This window comes from Corvus kubaryi, unplaced genomic scaffold, assembly GCF_017639235.1.
Source record: "Corvus kubaryi isolate FWS band 111438036 unplaced genomic scaffold, C.kubaryi_AGA036_p1.0 76, whole genome shotgun sequence".
Taxonomy (NCBI): Eukaryota; Metazoa; Chordata; class Aves; order Passeriformes; family Corvidae; genus Corvus; species Corvus kubaryi.
The window spans coordinates 7588923-7608492 of NW_024582063.1; the positions used below are offsets into that span (position 1 = coordinate 7588923).

Sequence of the window (19570 nt, forward strand, 5' to 3'; positions counted from 1 at the left end):
CGCCATTCGTTTTGGGATTCACGGCCTGTGAGAAGTATCTAAGAAGTGTTTGATTATGGCCCAGTTCAGCTGCAGTAGTCTGAGATGAGCAGGTAAATCTCCCTCACTGTGAGTTGCATTGGTTTATGCAACTGCCAGCACAGGCAGAATTTCTTCACTGATGCTTCAGACCTCATGTGCATAACAGTTAACCTGCTTGTTTGTTTGTTACTGTTGTGAAGTACATTCATGGTAGAAACTTTTATTTTCAATTCCCTTTTAAAGCTCAGCACGTTGAGCCTCCCTTTCTTCTGCACATGCTGCCAGCAGAGGATTGTCTCTAGATAAATTATGCCCTCTCTTTCTTAAACAAGATTAAAGACCTTCTCTGGCTGTTAAGTATCCAGCACTTGAAATCTCAGTCTGTTTAGTTCACTGTGGCAATTGCCAACTGTGTGGAGTTTTGATGAGGATTGTATACTGTAGTGGTACAATGTACAACACGATTTAAGAAATGTAAACTATAGAGAGCATTTTTTGATGTTTAGCACAAAGATGAAAATCCATTTCTCAGAGTAGAACCAATAGAATGGAACAAATTAAAAACAAGCACATGAAAAGCTTTTTTACTCTGTCTTTTTTTATGTAACTACAAGGAGAATTTCCTCATCTTTTAATTAGATAGGTTTAAAAATGAAAACGCCCATGCAGAGGTTTTAAAACTTATTTTGGTGCTGTTTTGTGGAAATGATTTTGAATAAAAAATGTGCTACACTGTTTCAGATGTAGGAAAGGTGCCAATCAAAATCAAGAATTCTGGCTCTGAATTTATTTGAGGTTTGGGATTTTTTGATGTGGAATTAGTAATCTTCTGGTGTGTAGAAGTTTTACAAAAAATTTACTCTGAATGTAAAAGGAAAAGATTGTCAGTATAAACTTGGCAGTGCATTCTCATTTTTTTCTTTTGTGGGCTCATAATCTCAATTTAAAGGTCCAGGTAAAACTAAAATTCTGCTGGGCTGATGGATTTAGGATATATGGCCAAATTTCCTATTGATCTAGTGCTTAACTGCAAGTTAACCTAGTTCCAAGAAATATGCAAATACCGTCACTGAGAGAACAGTAGACCCCACAAAAATTTGGCACAAAGTAGAGATGTTTATTACACTTCCACTCTTTGTGGATAGTTTGAAAAGAAGATCACGGAGCAATCTAAAAGGAAAGGCACAGGCTGGAGAGAATAATAAAGAGGTATCAATCCACCACACCACACCATCTCTGACACAATGGCATGACAAGTGGAAAATAACTTAACTCTGTAAAATAGGGAAAAGGCAGTAAAAAATGAATTGTGTTACAGTTTCTAAAACCTGCCTCAATTCAAGAAACAAATGCTCCTGAGCAGTGCCAAGGTGTACGATTTTCACATAAATCTCACATGTCAGCAAATGGGAAACATGTAAAAACCGTAAGAAACAGTTTCAGAAAATACCAGATTTGTTAATACCATTGAGATCACTGATTTAAGAAGGTCCCATCTCCAATCCCAAAGGCCTTCCTCATATGACCCATCCTCAGTGCTGTGTGTTTTGATTTTCTCCAGTAAACGATATTCCCAGAAAATATAGTCATATTTCATATAACTGATGCACAATTTTGCTGCATAAAAGCATAATTAGAGGTGTTTTCTTCAATGATCAGTTCCTTCCTTTTCTCCAGGTTTAACTTAAGGCTTCAAGGAAGAGCATTTGAATCGGTTTCCTTTGAAAATACGGGCAAGATCTTATTTCTGTTACATCACTTTATAGTAATGCAGTGATCTCTGCTTTCTTGTTCAGTTTTTTCTGCATGTTTCTGTACTGTTCTACTGAATATATCTTGTCCATATTAAAATTAGTAGGAAAAAAACTTGAACATCTAAAAATGGATTCAAATTAAATATTTTCTGGAACAAATGAACACATTGCAGAAGGAGGTTCTGATCCAAAGAAAAGAGTTCTAAGGTTAAGGAGAGGGAAAGTAAAAGGAGGAAGAAACAGATTTGTTTTGCTTAAATAACAGTCCTAGGTACAATTTTGGATCTTGTGAGAGTAATGTGAAAATGCAGCGATGGGCAGAATCTAAATGTGGAAAACTGAACCACACAGAGACCTTATTTGCCAGTAGTTCTCCAGAACGTCACTTCTTGAGTTTAGTTTCCTGTATTTGTATTAATAATTGCCTTTGTAAGGCAGGATAAAAGAGTGAGTAAGGAATTTTGACTCTTAGCTTTTTAGTCATTAAGCAATGCAGTGTTATTGGTTTGAGTTACTCTGTGCTGTGCAAAGCACACACAGCCTTTAGTGATCATTCTCTGAAGAGTTCCTGCTGGAGAAAGAGAAGTGTACTCACTGCAGGCCATTATGGATCTTGTAATCTCCTTTTCCTTTAAATCTGTGTCTGTTTTCCTGATCACAGAGTTACAACAATGACATTTTTTCATGAGGAACTCACAGAACCCAGGGAACTCATCTACATTCAGGCACAATTTAACTGCCCTTTGTACCCAGTTGTGAAGTTAGAACTTATATATATGTACATCTGTATCTTTGTGCATTCTTTGGTCAGATCAAGAAGAATAGATTAGTAATAAAAATAAATTCTATGTATCTTTCCTTTAGATATCATTTACAGTTTCATAATCTGGCTTTCAAAGGAATGAAAGGCCTTGAAACTAAATGATGGTTGTGCTAAATGCATTTCTGGTGCTCTTGGCAATAGTATCAAGTAAATATTTTTCATGTGATCTATTTCCACTTTGCATGAATATTTTAAGTTGTGATTGTCCTTCCTTGACCTAATCATTTCATTGTCTTCATACAATTACAAAGATATGTGAACGTTTCAAGTAAAATCTCCTGTGAACATACTTTGACTATATAGACAGGAAAAGTAAACTTAAAATTGCAGAATGTTAGGAGAACTTGCATTTAAGTGATTGTTTCAGAAGGCAAAAGAACAGTATCCTTAGTAATTCCAAATTCTAAGGTTTCAATCAAAAAATAAAAAAGGAAGAAAAATAGTGCTAAAAGAATGCCCTGTTCAAATATGTCAGGAGAAACTACAGTAACAGGTGAAAGGGCACTATGCATGTGTCATAGGTTAGCAAGCGTAGTCCCGGAAGGGACGTCCTTGCTAAGGGGTGCTTACAGTTTCCTCTGGGAACTGACAGAACCTATCAGCTGGCCAGTTTGAATATGGACAATTCTCTAAGCCACTTAAAGTTGTGATCACCTCTGTGATCCACATTTAAGAATAGGCGAACTCCCCCTCCAAGCTCTCTCTCGTTTCCGGCACTGGGACAGGTGGCTGCGGGCCCCGTGTGGGGGCCAGCGGGCCCGGCCAGGCCCTGCTTGGGCCAGGCCGGGCCGGGCCACGGCCATCATGAAGCCATGGACCTGTTCCAGCCGTGGAACCCCCCCCACTGCCTTGCCGTGGGCAGCCGGAGCGGCTCGGCTCTCCCCCCTCTCCACTGCGATAAGAAAAATTCAACATTCCAGCTGCAAAGCTGCAAGGCCGAGGTGAGAGTAACCCTTTTATTGCTATGAAGAGCTGAAAACCTGAGGGAAGAGAGAGAGGAGATGCTTAAAGCTGAAATTCTGTTGTGAAGCTATGATATATCAGAGTATCCCGTTGTAATTCCATGAAGATATGGGGGGTGGAGTGTTCAACTCGTGAGCAAAAGCACCTGCGCTGAGATAGGCAGATGCTGACGCAGCTGTAATTTCATGAGAAGTTTGGACAGGGAGAGATGAACCAGATGATGACTTTTGCTCCAAACGGGAAAGGAGAAAACCTCAGTCTGTAGAGATGAACCAGATGAGGACTTTTGCTCCAAATGGGAAAGGAGAAAACCTCAGTTCCTAGAGATGCTCCCAGAGATAGTCCTAACGATGAAGATGATGAAGACCCTTTGCTCCCAGGGAAGGAGAAGGGCCTCTGTTTTTGTTTCTGAACGGCTCAACCTTAAAATTGTACCCCAGAAAACTTCAAGAGTGGACCCTCGAAAGCAGTTGCGGGAAAAGCTGCAAGTCGGGGGAAAGGACTCACACGCAGGCAGAGAGACTCCTCTTCCTAAATGGACTGAACAATATTTGGAAGTGGGCGGCTGTCTCGCTGTGATAATGTTTTCATAGCATGAGCAAGAAGAGACTTCTCTTTCTAAATGGACTGAACAAGGTTATTATGGAAGTGGTAAACAGACTGAACATCTTAAGGGTTGTCTTTTCACATTGTCAGTGGGAGAAGGGAGGAAGGTGGGGGGAGGAGGAGAGTTCTGAAGGTGGTATAATTTTTTTTCCTTCTTCTTTTAGGTCTGTTAATAAACTTCTTTATATTCTTTCAAGTTTGGTGCCTGTTTTGCATTTCTCCTAACTCTTATCTCACAGCAGATAAACAGTAATGAGTATTTTGGACCAAACCACTACAGCATGTCATGGAAAGAGACAGTGTTTCATAATCTGTCCAACGCTCTTCTTGCAAGAAACTTTGGATTTCTAATAAAGATGCAGTATAATTTGACTGTTACTGAATTTTATGGTGATCTAGTGGTGATCACAGAGTCATAGAATCATAGAATATGCTGAGTTGGAAGGGGTCATTAAGTCCAACTCCTGGCCCTGCACAGGACGCCCCAAGAGTCACACCCTGTGTCTGAGAGCATTGTTCAAATGCTTCTTGAACTCTGTCAGGCTGGTGCTGTGACCACTTCCCTGGGAGCCTGTTCCAGTGCCCAAACACACCCTAGGTGAAATACCTTTATAATGATGAGAAAAGGCTTGGTTGAGAAGTTGCAGTGGAAACCACAAACACAATTTTGGGCCAAATTGTACAAGTTACACACACACTTCCTGGTCAAGTTGCTCAAAACCTGTCCTTGGAAGAGGATTATACACTTTTGTTCAGTTTGAGGGTGCTAGTTCTAAATACCTAGAAATGCTCTTCTAGGTTTCTATTTGTGGATTTGTTTCATTAGTTATTTTGTACATAACCTGTCACCTTTTTACTCAGTAAATTCTACTCTTGAGTCTTAATGTCTTAAATTGGGTGTCACATTCCATAGGAATGTATAGTGATGTGTTTAAAAGAAAAAAGAAAGAATGAATTGAGTCCAATATATCTGTTTTAATGGAGGGAAGAGAACTTTGGGACATAAAGCAGAAGACTTTGAAAGCAACACAGTATTTGGAATAAAATACAAAGCCAATGAAAGTGAACTCTTGGCTCTTCCTGCCCTTAGAAGTAGCTCTGGAGATGTGTGCAGACTTTGGTAGAGCTATAATAGATTTGCAATGCATTGAGTGAGAAGACCTTGGTTTCCTGTTTGGTAAATATTCTTTTCATGGCCCCTAGAAAAACAAAATATGCATGTGTTTAGCATTGCACATGGTGAATATTCCCATCAAGATCTGCATTCAGAAGGATGGTAGACATGTATCAATTTAAATAGACTGTGCTTGTCAGGAATTATTGACTTATAACTACTTTTTTAAATTCTGCATTTGTTAAAATTCTATATAAAAATAATTTATGAGGAAATTTTATGCTTTATTTCCTCTTTCAAATAATGCTCATGTAATTATGTTGCCCAGTTACTTGTATTAACATACTTTTACACTGTATGGGTTTTCTTCGTAGCAGTTGCCACTACAACCTAAAGAAAAATATTGTCCGCAGACAAGCATCTTTTACATAAAGGCATTTTAAACAGGGAGGAGTTGTTTCTTGTGTAAAAGAATAATTCTTGTGACAAAAATTGTTGACCTTTTTTCTCTTTGTTTTGTTCATTTAGGCTGGCTAAAATTACATACATATTCATGTATTTTAATAAGAACAAAGCATTACTCTTGGATATTTTCCATAAATTTGTTCTCATAAGCAATTTGATAGACATCTACTATAAGTGTAATGGGGGAAGTTTACAGTAAATCAGTCTGTCTGGTTTAGAAAACTAGAATTTATTAACCCATTTCCCAAAGGCCCAGTGTTACCTGTGAGATTAGAAGAAAATTGTCACTGTTTCTGTTTTAGAGCAGGGGCACTTTATAATCTGACTATATGTCTAATTATTTAAAAACTTACCGTGCTTTATTGAAGTGAAATCAATTTACCTCATAACGGGAATTGTTTGTAGCATTATAGGCAGTGGAAAAGTCTGGGAAATGCTGAGCATATTTGCAGTTATGTTTTTCAGCTGGCATTTTCTGCATAGGCTCTGATCTGTTCCTCTTGGTAACCACAAAAGAATAGTCAATATGCTGGTTAACCAATATGCTTCTGTATGGAAAGCTTCTAGCAGTAGTATCAATGAAGTGGTATCACTAATAAACCTTCCATTAATTGCTTAAGGAGTACCTCGAGATGAGACTCGGAGGCCACAGGCAGGGTAACCTGTCACTCCAGTGTGTCAGGCAGAATGTCAGGTTGTGAGGCTGGCAGGGTATGTGAGCTGAGGTATACAATCACTCACACTCAGGGCATGAATGAAGTACTAAGCATGTTTGGGAGAATACTTAAAATTGAAAATGATGAATTAGATCTTTTTTTCTTTTAGGGCCACAGAACTTGGTCTGTACCTGTTAAGTCCTTGTGTTCTATTCTCTTTTCCATTCCTTTATGAAGTTGAAACACAAATATACACATGTGTTATAGGAATTGTAAAAATTAATCTTGTGTTCTTTTCACACTTTAGCTGATATCACCAGATATTATCTTAATATTTTTATATGTATGTATCTACAGTAATATCTCTGTCCTTTTTGTGCTAAGGGAAAAGAAGTGCGTGTTAGATGATTAGCAAAATAGTATGCATTTTAATCTTGCATTTTATTTTAATCTTGCAGTGTTCCTCCACATCTGATAGTTTTATATACATCTACCCATATAACTCAGTTGAAGGACTGCAGCCTTCTCTTGTAAAATTAATTTTAAAAATTTATTCCCTATTTTGCTCCTCACTTAACCTTAGCAATCAGAACTTGATCAATTAACTTTGGTGGTTTTCTGCTCAGTTTCACTTTCTGATTCTCATGTATTCACAATTCTTTGATAGTAGTATTCATGGAAGAACAGGGGAAATGTTATATACAAACAAAAGAAAAGGCATTTAAACTTTTTTTTTTTAAAAATACATTTTTGGTAATACAGAATACCTTTTTAAAAATGCAAAGGTTTTGAGGTCTGACAGCATTCCTTCAAACTAATCTTCCACTGACACCTGCAATATTGTCAGTACTCTGGAAAATGTTGGGGCAAATGTTTGTACACTCTGGCACTTTGTATAAAATACAAATACTTATTTCTTGAGAAAAGTTCCATGGATGGGATCATGGTCTTCCATTAAATGCCATTTGTAAAATCCCTTCCTGGCAAGGCCATTTGGAATGTTTTTACCTGCCACCTCCAGAAACCATAATGTATGCAGAGGACATATCTCCTTTTTTTTGTTTCCATCTTCCAGAGCAATGGACAATTGTAATAGGAAACAATTCCACCACATTGACATTCTACATAATGTTCTTTATTTTACTCTGCTATGTCTTGATTTGATGCCCCTCTAGCCACAAAATCTGGAAATTTGTTTTGTTGCTGAGCAGTCATCACTTTAATGCACTGCATATAATGAAACAAAAAACCTTAAATCTTTTCTTCCACATTAACTCTGAGATTTTCAGGCAGAAGGAACACTGAACAAGAAGGTGCTATGTCAGTACCTTCCAGTCTGAACATACTAACCCAGATCACTGTTTTTTCCCAGACAAAATAGCTGACAAAGACAGTACTTTTTAAAATAGGCAAGTGCTCAGACAAATCAGAAAGGGAGTAGAAACCAGGAATTTCAGATTCCCAACGCCATAAAATGTGCCCATCTGTGCTGTGTACCCATATAAGCCACTGTTGAACTTTACTCTTGTAGCAGACAGAATTGTAAGAAACAGAAAGTTGCAGTACATGGACAGGAAGTGCAAAGTACAGAAAAACCCTGTCATTTGCCAAAGACATCTGAAACGAGTAATATAAAATCTTCCTTTATCTTTAGGTTAGAATTATCTTGTTGTACTGCAAAATTACTCCAGATGAAACCCTGCTGTGTAACTCCTAGCTAGTCTTGAAAAACATTTGCAAATGGAATAACAATACAGAGGGCAAAATGCTCATATTTTGGCTGCCAGAAAGCCAAAAAGTAAGAATATCTACCACATTTTCTAAGTCAAGATCATATTTTCATATAAAGTCAGTGCATAGGTTTAAAAGTACACGTTTTTTTTAGCATCAGACTGGTGTCTGTACTCATTAAATTACTTCAGATATTTTAAATCTCCATTTAGGAAACTTTCCTAGTGTTTCTATTGCAGTCTTCTGTATAAGTCAAATTGATAGAGTATACTTAAAAACATGTACTTATAAGTCATAGTAAGAGATAATCAGTGCACCTAAAAATGTGTTAGCTGCAAACAGAAGCTGAAACATGGTATAAGCTGCTTGGGCTGTTCTCCCGTTGTGCCCCCTGCTCTAGATTCTGTAGAGCCATAAAATAGCATGCAGAAGACAGAGGGAAGAAGTTCAGAATTCTGCTGTACCTTTTGAGGAAGCTTGAAGGATCAAGTCTGAAATGGATGCAGTTCCACAAATCATTCTGTTAGTCTTTGAAAGAATAAAGGAAAAGCAGGGAAGAATTGCGTAGTGTTTCACCACAAGAAGTTTAGCTCATAATTACTTAGTACATAAATATGAGAAAGATTGCAGAGATAGGGTTGTTATGGGTGTACTAAGAGAAAAGACAATGTCAAAATGATGTTTTCATGAATAAGCTGTGGAGAAATCCAAAATTCTGAGAGGAAAACATATATTTGCACTGAGGCCAGTTTATACTCCAGCATTATAGAGCTCCCTTAGCTATAAAGGTAAGTCTCACTCAATTTGCCAGTTGAGTGCAATTTGGAAAGGAAATTTTGCTTGTCTTACTTTTGTATAGTTCATCACAGAATGGCTGCTCCTTGAGAAAATGAGAAAGATTTTGTCCCAAAGGGAAAAAAAAAGTCTAACCAAAAAAACCCCCTAAGTTAGGGGATCATATTTGTTAGGGTAAAAAACTTGGTATTTCAGTAAATTTTACATCTGTTTTAAAGCTCTAGTATGATGAGCCATCCTTTAGTTTACTCTGGTTCTGTTCCAGCAGAATGAAGTCACTTTCTGTAAGTAGAAATCCAAATTCTAAGTGGGATTTTTCTTGGTCCCAGTAGAACTGGTATTATTTTGTATAACTGTTTCAACTCACACTATTAAGAACTTTCCTGTGACTTCTGGATCACAAATTAATTCCAGAATCCCACATCCTCTAAGTCACTAACTGAAATATTGTAAAACTGCACATTATTGTATCTGAAAAGGGTATTGAGATCTTGTTCATGCTGCTGGTACTTCACAGTCTGATTATTGTAACGCATTTCATTTCAATCTTCCCTTCTCTCTTGAGAGTTGCCAGCAAATGGTCCAGAACTTCAGTTAGACTTCTTTTCTATTAGAGTTGTCACCAGCGTAGCTCGTGAATTCTTTATAAGCTCTACTGATGTGATCTAGAATACAGGCCTGCTTTTGACCTTCAGGTGTTGGCATGGCCTTGCTCAAGCTTACTTTTTGACCTTTCTGTCTCCTGACGTTCTGTGCCCTCTCCTTGGATCATCAGCCAAGCTGCCTTTCCCAGTCTGGGCTTGTCACCTTTAAAGTAATGGTTACAAGTGTATTGATGCAATAATGACTTTACAGCCCAGCAAGCTCCACTTCGTTAAATTGGTTGTAATTTGAACTCTGAAACAAGATAGCATCTTCTGTAATTATATTTAAATAAATTAAGGTTAGAACTGTGGTGTTTAGTTAGTGATAGATTGCCTTTATTTATTCTTATACCTTGTCCCAGGACATTGTATACATAATTAAAAAAATAAGGCATATACTCTCATATAGTATGGTTATGATATATAAGCACATTGACATGAAATTTAATGGTGCAATTAGCAGCAGTATTTTCTGTGTTATTCATAAAAGCTGTTGCAGTATTTTACACTGCTTCCTAGTAATTAGTATATTAGTAATGCAGGTGATGGGGAGAGAAGTATTATGTAATGGTAACTGCTTCATTTCAGAAACACCAGGGCTTTATGTATATTCAGCCTTAGTTCTGCATTGCTTTTGCTTTGCATTTTACAAATATGCATATTTTGCTGCAACACAGGCTCTTCCTAGCTTTGAAAAAGGGAAGGAAAAGAGGTGGAAGCTATATAACCTGTATTTACTGGCCTAATTTCAGTCTTTTTTAAAATCAACTTGAGTCTAGCATAATTCCACTGAAAATCTGGTAGCATAACACTTGGAAAAGATCAAATTTAGGCACTAGTAACTGAGTGCATGGAGTGTATCTCTTCCAAAAAAGACAGATTTTTTTTCTGAGTTCTTATGTGAAGTGTAAAAGATATTCTTTTGTAATATTTGAGAGCTAATCATGGGATAATGGGTGTTGCATGTTCAATGCAACAGTGTAGCTGTCATGTTTTTCTTTTTTTTTAAATTTTCTTCTTTCTTTCTGCGCATTCACCTCTTCTTGAACAGAAATAAAAGGTTCAAGGCTTGTCAGCATCAGTTTATAGATAGCTGTTTAAAAATAATGAGGTATTGGGTATTGTAAGGCTCAGGGCTGTCTTGCCAGACTCATTTATTTCCATTCACCTTTTGTCAGAATTGCAGACAGAAGACATTCAATTAAAACTTGTCACCTGTTGCGTGTGACCTAATTTGTATTTGTGAGTGTCACAGATTAGGATACATATGGAGCCATTTAAAAATGTAAAGCAACAATAGGATTCTTAAACATTTTATGCCACATTTTCTTCATGTGAACATCTTTGTTTATGGACCATTCTTCAATGGAAATCACTTGGGCTAAGAAATAATAGAATTTATTTACACGAAGTCTCATTTACATGGGAAAACTAAGGGGATTTTATTCACGTTCTTTTGTGGTTTAATGCATAAATGACAGAGCACAAAATTTCAGCATGTAGATGATTAGTTCATGCAAAGTTAATGTTCCTTTCAAGAGAGGTTGAGTACTGAGCTGTGTAAGTAATGCATTTATCAGTTCTTTTGTCAAACTGAAAAAAACAAACCACTGGGCTTTAACCTAAGAGATGTTTTTATCAGTTTCTTTGCAAAAGTCTAGCCTTCTCATCCCCTTCCTCCAGGACAAAAATGGAATTTCCAAAATGCTGCTTACATTTAGTTGCCTAGAAACTTTGTTTATTATTAAACATAAGCAAAATCTGAAGTATTGGTTTGAAGCACTTGTTTTGCAAAAGCAATATTTTTCTCTTTTGATTTTTCAACCTGGAACAATTCACTGAGTACTTCAGTTAGCCCAAATATTTTAGGTTTTTTTATAATAAACTGATTTTTGCAAATCGTTGCAGAGGAACATATAAATTAAACAACATATAGTCACAGATCAAGTTAGATGTTAAAGTAATAAAAACACTGGTTTGTTTTTCAGTCAATTATATGGGTCAGTTCATGAATTAATTGCTTTATAGGCACCTCTTGAGAACAGCCAATTTTATCCCATATTAACAAATGCTTTTTGGTCCTAGCTGAATGTAAAGTAGGAGGATGATTTTTAGACTTCCTAAACTAATCTAAATAATGTATTTAATTGCACAGGTGGCTATAGGAAGACAAAACACTGAAGTCTTCCCTTCCTAATTGTTAATTCAGTCATAGATCAGAAAAACTTTAATGTGAGTCATAGCTTGTATCTTCTTTGATGAATTAGGGCTCTGTTTTCAAAATATTACCTGCCTGGTAGACACGTATTTTACATCTCTAGCTGAATTTTTACCTGCGTAGGGTATTATCCAAATGCTTCATAGACTGATTGCAGAAGCTCTTTGGCATCCTTGTAGTTCAGCACATAAAACAAGTATGCAGATCCAGAAAAAAAGATAGGTCATATTGTCCTATTTCTTCAGCTGTGTTACTTTCCTGCATGTTTCTACTGTATTGGGAGAGGTCTTTCATGGTTTAAAGTATTTTTTCCACCGCAAATCTTACAGACTGTAGGATTAATGCACTGGACTCTAATCCCAAACTATAGAGGTTGCTGAAGTGTCTAAAGAGTATCTAGATGACTGTGCATTCTTAAATCTCAATACATTGTGTCTGTGTTCATGGTAGAAGAATGAGCTAGTTTTTCCGGTTTATGTAAATAAAAGCAAAACACTGAGTTTATAATATTCACTCAAGCTTGCTCAGCAATCTTAGAATTAATCACAGTATATGCAAGTGAACTGGAACACTCTATCAAGATGTTGTCCCAAAGGAGAACCACTTTGGAACCTGCCATTAAAATTATTTTTGTGCTTTCCAGTTTTGCTGTTAATCTGGGGGTTTTTGCCTCTGCTGCTGATGTTCCTCTAGAGCTTGGCAAGATGCAGTTATGTGGGTATTCATTCTTACCTGTCTCACTATTGACAGTGCTGGGAATCGTGCAGACATCTGTAGAAAATGGATTGTTAGCCAGTTACATATCTCAAAAAATGAGATAGGAATGTTTTTCATACATATCAAATGCTTTGTTAGAAGTGGAGCTTGCCAGAGTGGCGTTAATGTCGAACATACCAGCTTGCCATGAGTGTGTTACGTAGGGAGAGCAGGAAGGGAGCAGAATATGAAATTTCCTGAAGGAGGTCAAAATTGCACATTCGAGTCTGATTTCAAACCTGTTCTTTACTGATGTACTGGAAGATAAGGAGGGATTTTTGATTTATTCAAATATTAATTCGTATTTAAGTGAATTACATTTCCAAAATAAAAAGCTCCTCCAAGTAAAGGTAGTGAACAAGTTCTTACAGGCAGTCCTAAGTAGGCCTTGATTTGAAGGATTGGGCTAATGCCTACCAATGTAGCTTGGGAATTTCTTGTGGGTATAGAGCTCTGTGGAAAGAACAAGAATGTTTATGGGTCAAGTGAACAAATGAACACTGGAAGCTTCTGGCCAAGGTAAGGAGGGGATGGAGAAGAAGCATAGAGATGGATGATAAAGGGGTAAATAGTGGTGGATGATAAAAGGAGTAAATAGTGTACTTTTAACATGGGTTGCGTCAGTATGGAAAATGAGATGACATAGTTAAATAGTATTTTCATACTGAGGACCTGAATCGCCTCTCCCCCCTCTCCACTGCGATAAGAAAAATTCAACATTCCAGCTGCAAAGCTGCAAGGCCGAGGTGAGATTAACCCTTTTTATTGCTGTGAAGAGCTGAAAACCTGAGGGAAGAGAGAGAGGAGATGCTTAAAGCTGAAATTCTGTTGTGAAGCTATGATATATCAGAGTATCCTGTTGTAATTTCATGAAGATATGGGGGGTGGAGTGTTCAACTCGTGAGCAAAAGCACCTGCGTTGAGATAGTATGGGCAATCTTTTTGGTTATGTAGCATCGTCACAGTGGGTACCTGTCCTGCATGACGTCTTCAAGGCAGTGTGAAAAAAGGACCACAGAACAGGAATAATAATATACATTTACTAGCAGGGGAGAAGCAGATGAGAAAATACAAAGAATATGAGTTCAGGTTTGCCTATGTTAAGTTTGTTTAGATTAAAGTGCCTGGTGGGGAGCTCATATAGGCTCATCAGCCCTGGTCTTCAGTTGTTTCTTTGCAAGACTGTATGGACACATTTAGTGTAGAGTAAGTGCCCAATGTGATTTTGTTGTGTGTTGCATAGCATTTGATAGAAATCATGCAAAGATTATGTAAGGAGCCAGGAGGTAAACTTTTTTTGTAGAAGGTTATATAGTGACTATATAAAAGCATTTTTTCCCTTCAAGAGCAGCTGGAGAGTTTATTTTGTTTTATCATTATGTGTAATTGCTTTCTTTTGAAAAAGTAGCTATTGCATTGATTTACATAGTTTCCATCTCTCCATGTATTACAGTTCTATAGTGCAAGCCTCCTCTTCTGAGATTTGTAAGTCATGTCTAAATCTCTGACTCCCCATCACTCCTGTACAAATGAGTTCATGAATTGTGCTTGTCCTGAGATGTGAGTGTGTTGCACTTGAACGTTGAAAGTAACTGGTCTCTTGACTGGTGGCAAGCCTGTTCTTAATATTTCTACCCTGTGGTCATCCCTGGTTTTCCCATTAGGGTTCTTGGTTTTGTTTCTCTGTGAAAGGCTTTTAAAATCAGCATGTGAAGAATTAACTTCCTTGTCTGCAGTGGAGCCGTGTTCAGTGACAGGAATGGATGTTTTGACCCTGAAGAACTGTAATCATAATACGTACAGTGCAGTTCATTGGGAAATGTTACATGATTTTTCATGGGTGGGGTGGGTGTCTTTCTTTTCACTTCATGGTTGAGGACTAATAGGGTGAGTGAACTGAGATGCTGAAGGTTTTGTAAAGCCACAATGCACAGTAGAGCTGAAGCAGAGGTCTGCTTAATTTCTCCAGATATCACAATATCCTCCTTAATTAGTCTGAATACAGACTGTGTGGAATTCAGTTACATCTGTGACTGATGTAATGCTCCTCCTGCCCCAAATGAGGATTTTTGTGGACAAAATTATTTCTTCCCTTTGTTATTCTAACAAAGGAGGCATCAGTTGCTACTCTTTTGAGAGCAGATAAACAGATCTTTATGTAATGAATTCTCTCATACAAGCTATAGGAGTTACAGGGGAATATGCATGCATATACTCCTGAACCTCTGGATTTCAGTTTGCTACATGCCAAACTCCAAAGTTTTTATGGAATGTCGGATGGGTATAGTTTCTTAAGCAGTGTCTTGCACTGTGTTTACTTCTATAAAGACCCTTGGGAAATAAAATACCACTTAGGGTATGTTAGATTATCAGAAATTGCTTCCAAAGTATCTACTTTCTTATAGCACTAGGAGCAAGGAAATCTTAGGAGCCAAAATGATGGTAAACTCTGTCAGTTTTAATGGAAGGGTTATAAATCTCTACTTTATAGTCTATTGGTATTATGTTATCAAAACTGTTTTCACATTAAAATTGGAATTAGTTCTGTTATAGACTTAGGTAATTTTAAAATGTGTAATACAATTGCTCCCCAGTTATCTAGAAGTTGGGGTTTTTAAATAGAAAGCTTTATTTACAGATATAGTGATACATATTAGGTGAAGGCAGAGATCTAAGTAAAATTTTGCTATTGTGACACTTTTCTGTATTTCCTCCCATTGAGTATGTGAATGGCTTGAATGTGTATCTCATCTAATGCAAAGGAGGTAAAAAAAATTGTTCATCTTGGTAGATTTATATTAATTTAAGCTTCAGTTCCATTACTTTTTGATTAAACATACTTCTGTCCGATGTTATCCATCCTTTATCACTATGAAATCTGTTCCCAAGCAGAAAGAAGGATGGCATCTGAATTATGCAGAAATCATTTTCTGTCTATTTTTCTTCAAATGATGGGCAGTCTTTTTCATAATCCCACCAATATTGTATGTGGCTTGTTCTAATCCTCTGCCTATTTCTGAATATTCAACTATCAAACCTTGGTTTTTTGCTATTTGTTTTTATGGCAAGGTATTGTCCTGGATGTCATTTGCTTCAGGTGTAGCTCAAACTCCCAATTCAAGTGTGAAAAGCAGTGAGTGATCTTTAGTTTTGGAAAGATTTGAGGTGTCAGTTTTTAAACTGGTTCTGTAGTTCAGGCATTTCCCAGTATAAATTTAAAAACAAACAGAAATAACTATGCTCTGTTGATTGAATCAGCATAAACTTTATCAAACAGCTTGGACCACAAATCAGTCACAAGTTACATAGGTAACTACTATAAATAAGATTCTGTTCATAATTATGCACTGACCTCTTGGGCTATGTGGTTCATTTGTGTTACTGTTTAAATCATGTGATCCACACAAATACAACTGGTGGCATACGGTGAGAAATGTACTTCTTGGGTTTGATGGAGTGACATACAGAGTCTTCTGCACTAAACCAAGTGAAATTTCACTGTTAAGTATAGGTGATCATTGCCTGCTTTCCTGATAAGCAAAAGCTGTTGAGCACTGTTGTACACAACTCACTGAATTATAATTGCAGGTGTTGGTTGTGTCCTTAAAACAAACATCTCATTCCTGTGTTAGTAACCCAGGAAATACAAGCAAAAAAAAACCAAAACCACCCCATCAACAGTTGGCCTTGGATTTCTGGCTAGTTGGCAAAACAGTTTTCCTTTACCAAAACCCAGTCTATCCTTTTTGGTTTTTGAAAAGGAAAGAGGACTGACAGTTGTTTCTTGGTAACTAGACTGCCCTACCAGTGCAAGTCCATAGACAGCACGTAAACTCTGTGCTGTGCACATGAACTGTAACTTCTTTGGTGGTGGATTCTCCTGCTGTCCAGAAGCCAGCTCTGGAGGTATTTTGTGCAAGGGAGAGATCAGAGGGCTGGAAAGTAGAAGAGTGGGGCACAATAATAGCAATAGAAAATATACATAGAGGGAGGAGAGCTAAAATAGACAATGAGAAGTGAGAAAGTGAGTTGCACTTTGTTACATCGCTCACAGGGGCCATTGATACTTAATGTGTCCTTGCATTCTTGTGTTGTTAAATCCATGTCATCAGGGACAACTTTTGCACTTGGTTTTACTCGTCCTGTTGCTCTGCATATGTGCCAAGTTCTTCAGCTTCCGTGTTACGTTACTACTTGGTTTTAGTCACATTCATCCTGGTTGTTTGGAAATCTGCCTGGGTGACTCAGAAAGAAAAAAAAAAAAATTCCTTGTTTTGTAAGACCTACTGTCTTTGCAGCCTTTCTCCTTGTTTCATTTTGTCAGTGAGAGCAGCTATAGCTCGTTTCAGGAAGGTAAATTCCCAGGTATCCATACAAACCGGGCAACAGAATGCTGTACTGAAGGAATGAACAGTATGGTGGTAGAACACAAATGTTAATTCATCACTGATGACATCTAAATGCACAGCCGTACAATTTCTTTCAAATCCTCATGAACAATTTCAGTCTTTAAGCCACATACACAGTCTTATTTTACTGGGGATACTTAACTTTGTATCCTCCGGCCATGTTAGTCCATCTTAATTTGGTTTTGACTATCTAAGCTGTATACAGCACTCATTGTTTCTAAAGTTCTAATTCTCTGTACTTCTCTGCTCGTAATGTTATGCTTCTACATCCATGGTGTTTATTACAGCTTTGAAATTCTGCTTCTGGCAAAGATGACTTAAGATTAGGCTCTTTGAAATGGAAACTAAACTTGTTAGCTGTTTTTAATAATATGTAAAAATGAATGAATGGTTTCAAATGAACAGGAAATTATGCTGTATACTTAGTCTTGCATGTGTGAAACTCTAAACTGCTTGCAAATACTTGTAATGCTGACTTCCCATGCTTTCCAAAATTAATCTTTTGAAATAAACATGCTTTTAATAGAAATATTGGAAGGCAGGAAATAGGAGATGGTTACCTGAAAGGCATGCTCATAATGTATTTAATTATATGTTTGCTTGTGTTTCCAAATGTAGGTGTGCGCCTAGACCGAGTACGTGGAGGTCGCCAGAAGTACAAGCGCAGAATAGATGCAGAGAACAGCCCATACCTGAACCCTCAGCTAGTTCAGCCAGCAAAAAAGCCATGTGAGTACACTACATACACAGCATTTCTCTCTGAGTGCAAACTATTGACTCCTAGCCCTGTTTGTCACGCTCGTTCTGAGTGGAACAGGGGTTTGGTCAGAAAATAATACCATGAAGACTATATCAATTTGGCTGTTAACAGGTTTTATTTTAAATATGCTCATCTTTCTCAAGTGGAGTTGAACAGAGAGTGTTTTTACAGGTGGAAGTGTATAAAAGCATGGTTTATGCAGTGCAAATTTTACATTTACAGGTTATCTTTATTTTCAGTGGTACATAAAATGGTTCATACTGTGATCATTAGCTCATTGAAGCTTCTACTTTCAGATTTCACAAGAAAGTGATTTTTGTAGTTTTCACTAACTAAATGAGTTTGACTGCTCAACCTCCCAGTGAAAATACATTAAGAGCCTCATTAATTTATACCTATAGATTAATACACTACCTAGCATTAGATTAAAACAGCAATATGCCACACTAATAACAAAGCTGAAATTGGTAGTTTGGGCTCTAGTACCCTCATGGATTTTTTTTTTGCTTTGTTTAGTTATGTTTTAATAATGTCCTTGATTGTATCTAGCCAGGCTGAAATTAAGAGAGAAAGAGATGATCATCTCACTGCTAAAATACAAGTTCCATCCTCTTTGCGATTAACTAAAAATAGTTAGGGGTTTTGCTTTGCAGCTTATATAAACTCAAGCAGTGACTGTACTAATTCCATGAAGTAAATTTAATAGCATTATAGCTGTAGTGCAAGAGGCTGGTATATTACCCTGCAAAGACACGCAGGCTGTATCAAGTGTTGTAAACTCTTCCGATTTCAAATGGGAATACGCACGTCCACTTGCTCCTGCTGAGGAGGTTAATTTGCTCCTAACATGGATAAATAAGCCAGTGAAATAAAGAGGGCAAATTCCTTCTTGTCTTCCATTTGCCTCTGCCCCTAAGCCTCTGACAACACACATGGCAGTCTTAGCCCCTTGAAAATACCTGGCTGTGTGGAAAATGGAATCTGTTTCCGATGGTGTTCCCCAGTAGGGGACAGTGCTGTGTACAATACGTTTGAGCATATGGGGATCTGGAGAGCAAATAAACAGTCTTTGAACTGTAAGTGAAAGGGCATTTTAGCTGTGTCAAAGAAAAAACAGCCAGTTTTACATAAAATTAAGGCTTAAGTGAACATATGGCATAGTTTCCTTTTGCCTTTCCAAAAAACATTATGCTGATTATATTCCTTCAATTGTCCAATCTGGCATCTTCTACTCAGCCTCTATAAGCTGTCCCACTGTTCTGTAAATACAATCTAGGGCTGCACTAAGCAGATTTTGCACATTATAATAAAAACTTTCTGATAATACAATAAAATTTAATAAACTCTAATGCTTAATTTCATTAGAGGTTTAGTTTTCCTGGGTGCACAGATTGTCAGTTTTTCATTTACTTGATATTGTCATTGAGTAGAAATGTTGATAGCCTAACATACCACAAAAAGCCAAGACCAAACAGACAAAAAAAAAAAAAAAATCCAACCCAAAAGCTCCAAGCCCTTAAGATATGAACAGAGGTTAATGCAGTTGTACTGAAATGCAAGAATCTCTGTGTAAACCCAAGATTATTGCAACGTGGTGCATTACATTACCTATAAGGCGATAACTACACCGATTTCTGTTAGCTCCAGTTGTCTGAGATAAACTAACCTCCTCATAAATCATTACTCATTATCTGAGTGCCTCCCTCCGTTTTCCTTAGCTGGTCCAAGTACAAACAATTTTGTAACAAACACTTTAAAGCTTAGTTTTCAAATCCTGACAGATAAGTGTCCAGACTTCAAACAGTTGAATCCGTTTTGTGTGGAAGTAGCCTGGGAGATTTTCTGGACCCTGACT

General features: G+C 37.3%; 1 protein-coding gene across 6 annotated transcripts in view; it reads left to right on the forward strand.

Annotated features, from left to right (window-relative positions):
* ESRRG (estrogen related receptor gamma) overlaps positions 1 to 19570 on the forward strand; it is a 342923-nt gene that overhangs the window by 273013 nt on the left and 50340 nt on the right. For all 6 annotated transcript variants that reach the window (XM_042051853.1, XM_042051852.1, XM_042051850.1 and 3 more), the window contains one exon: positions 17574 to 17684. In XM_042051853.1, coding sequence (XP_041907787.1) covers positions 17574 to 17684 — 111 coding nt within the window. The remainder of the gene's footprint in view (positions 1 to 17573; positions 17685 to 19570) is intronic.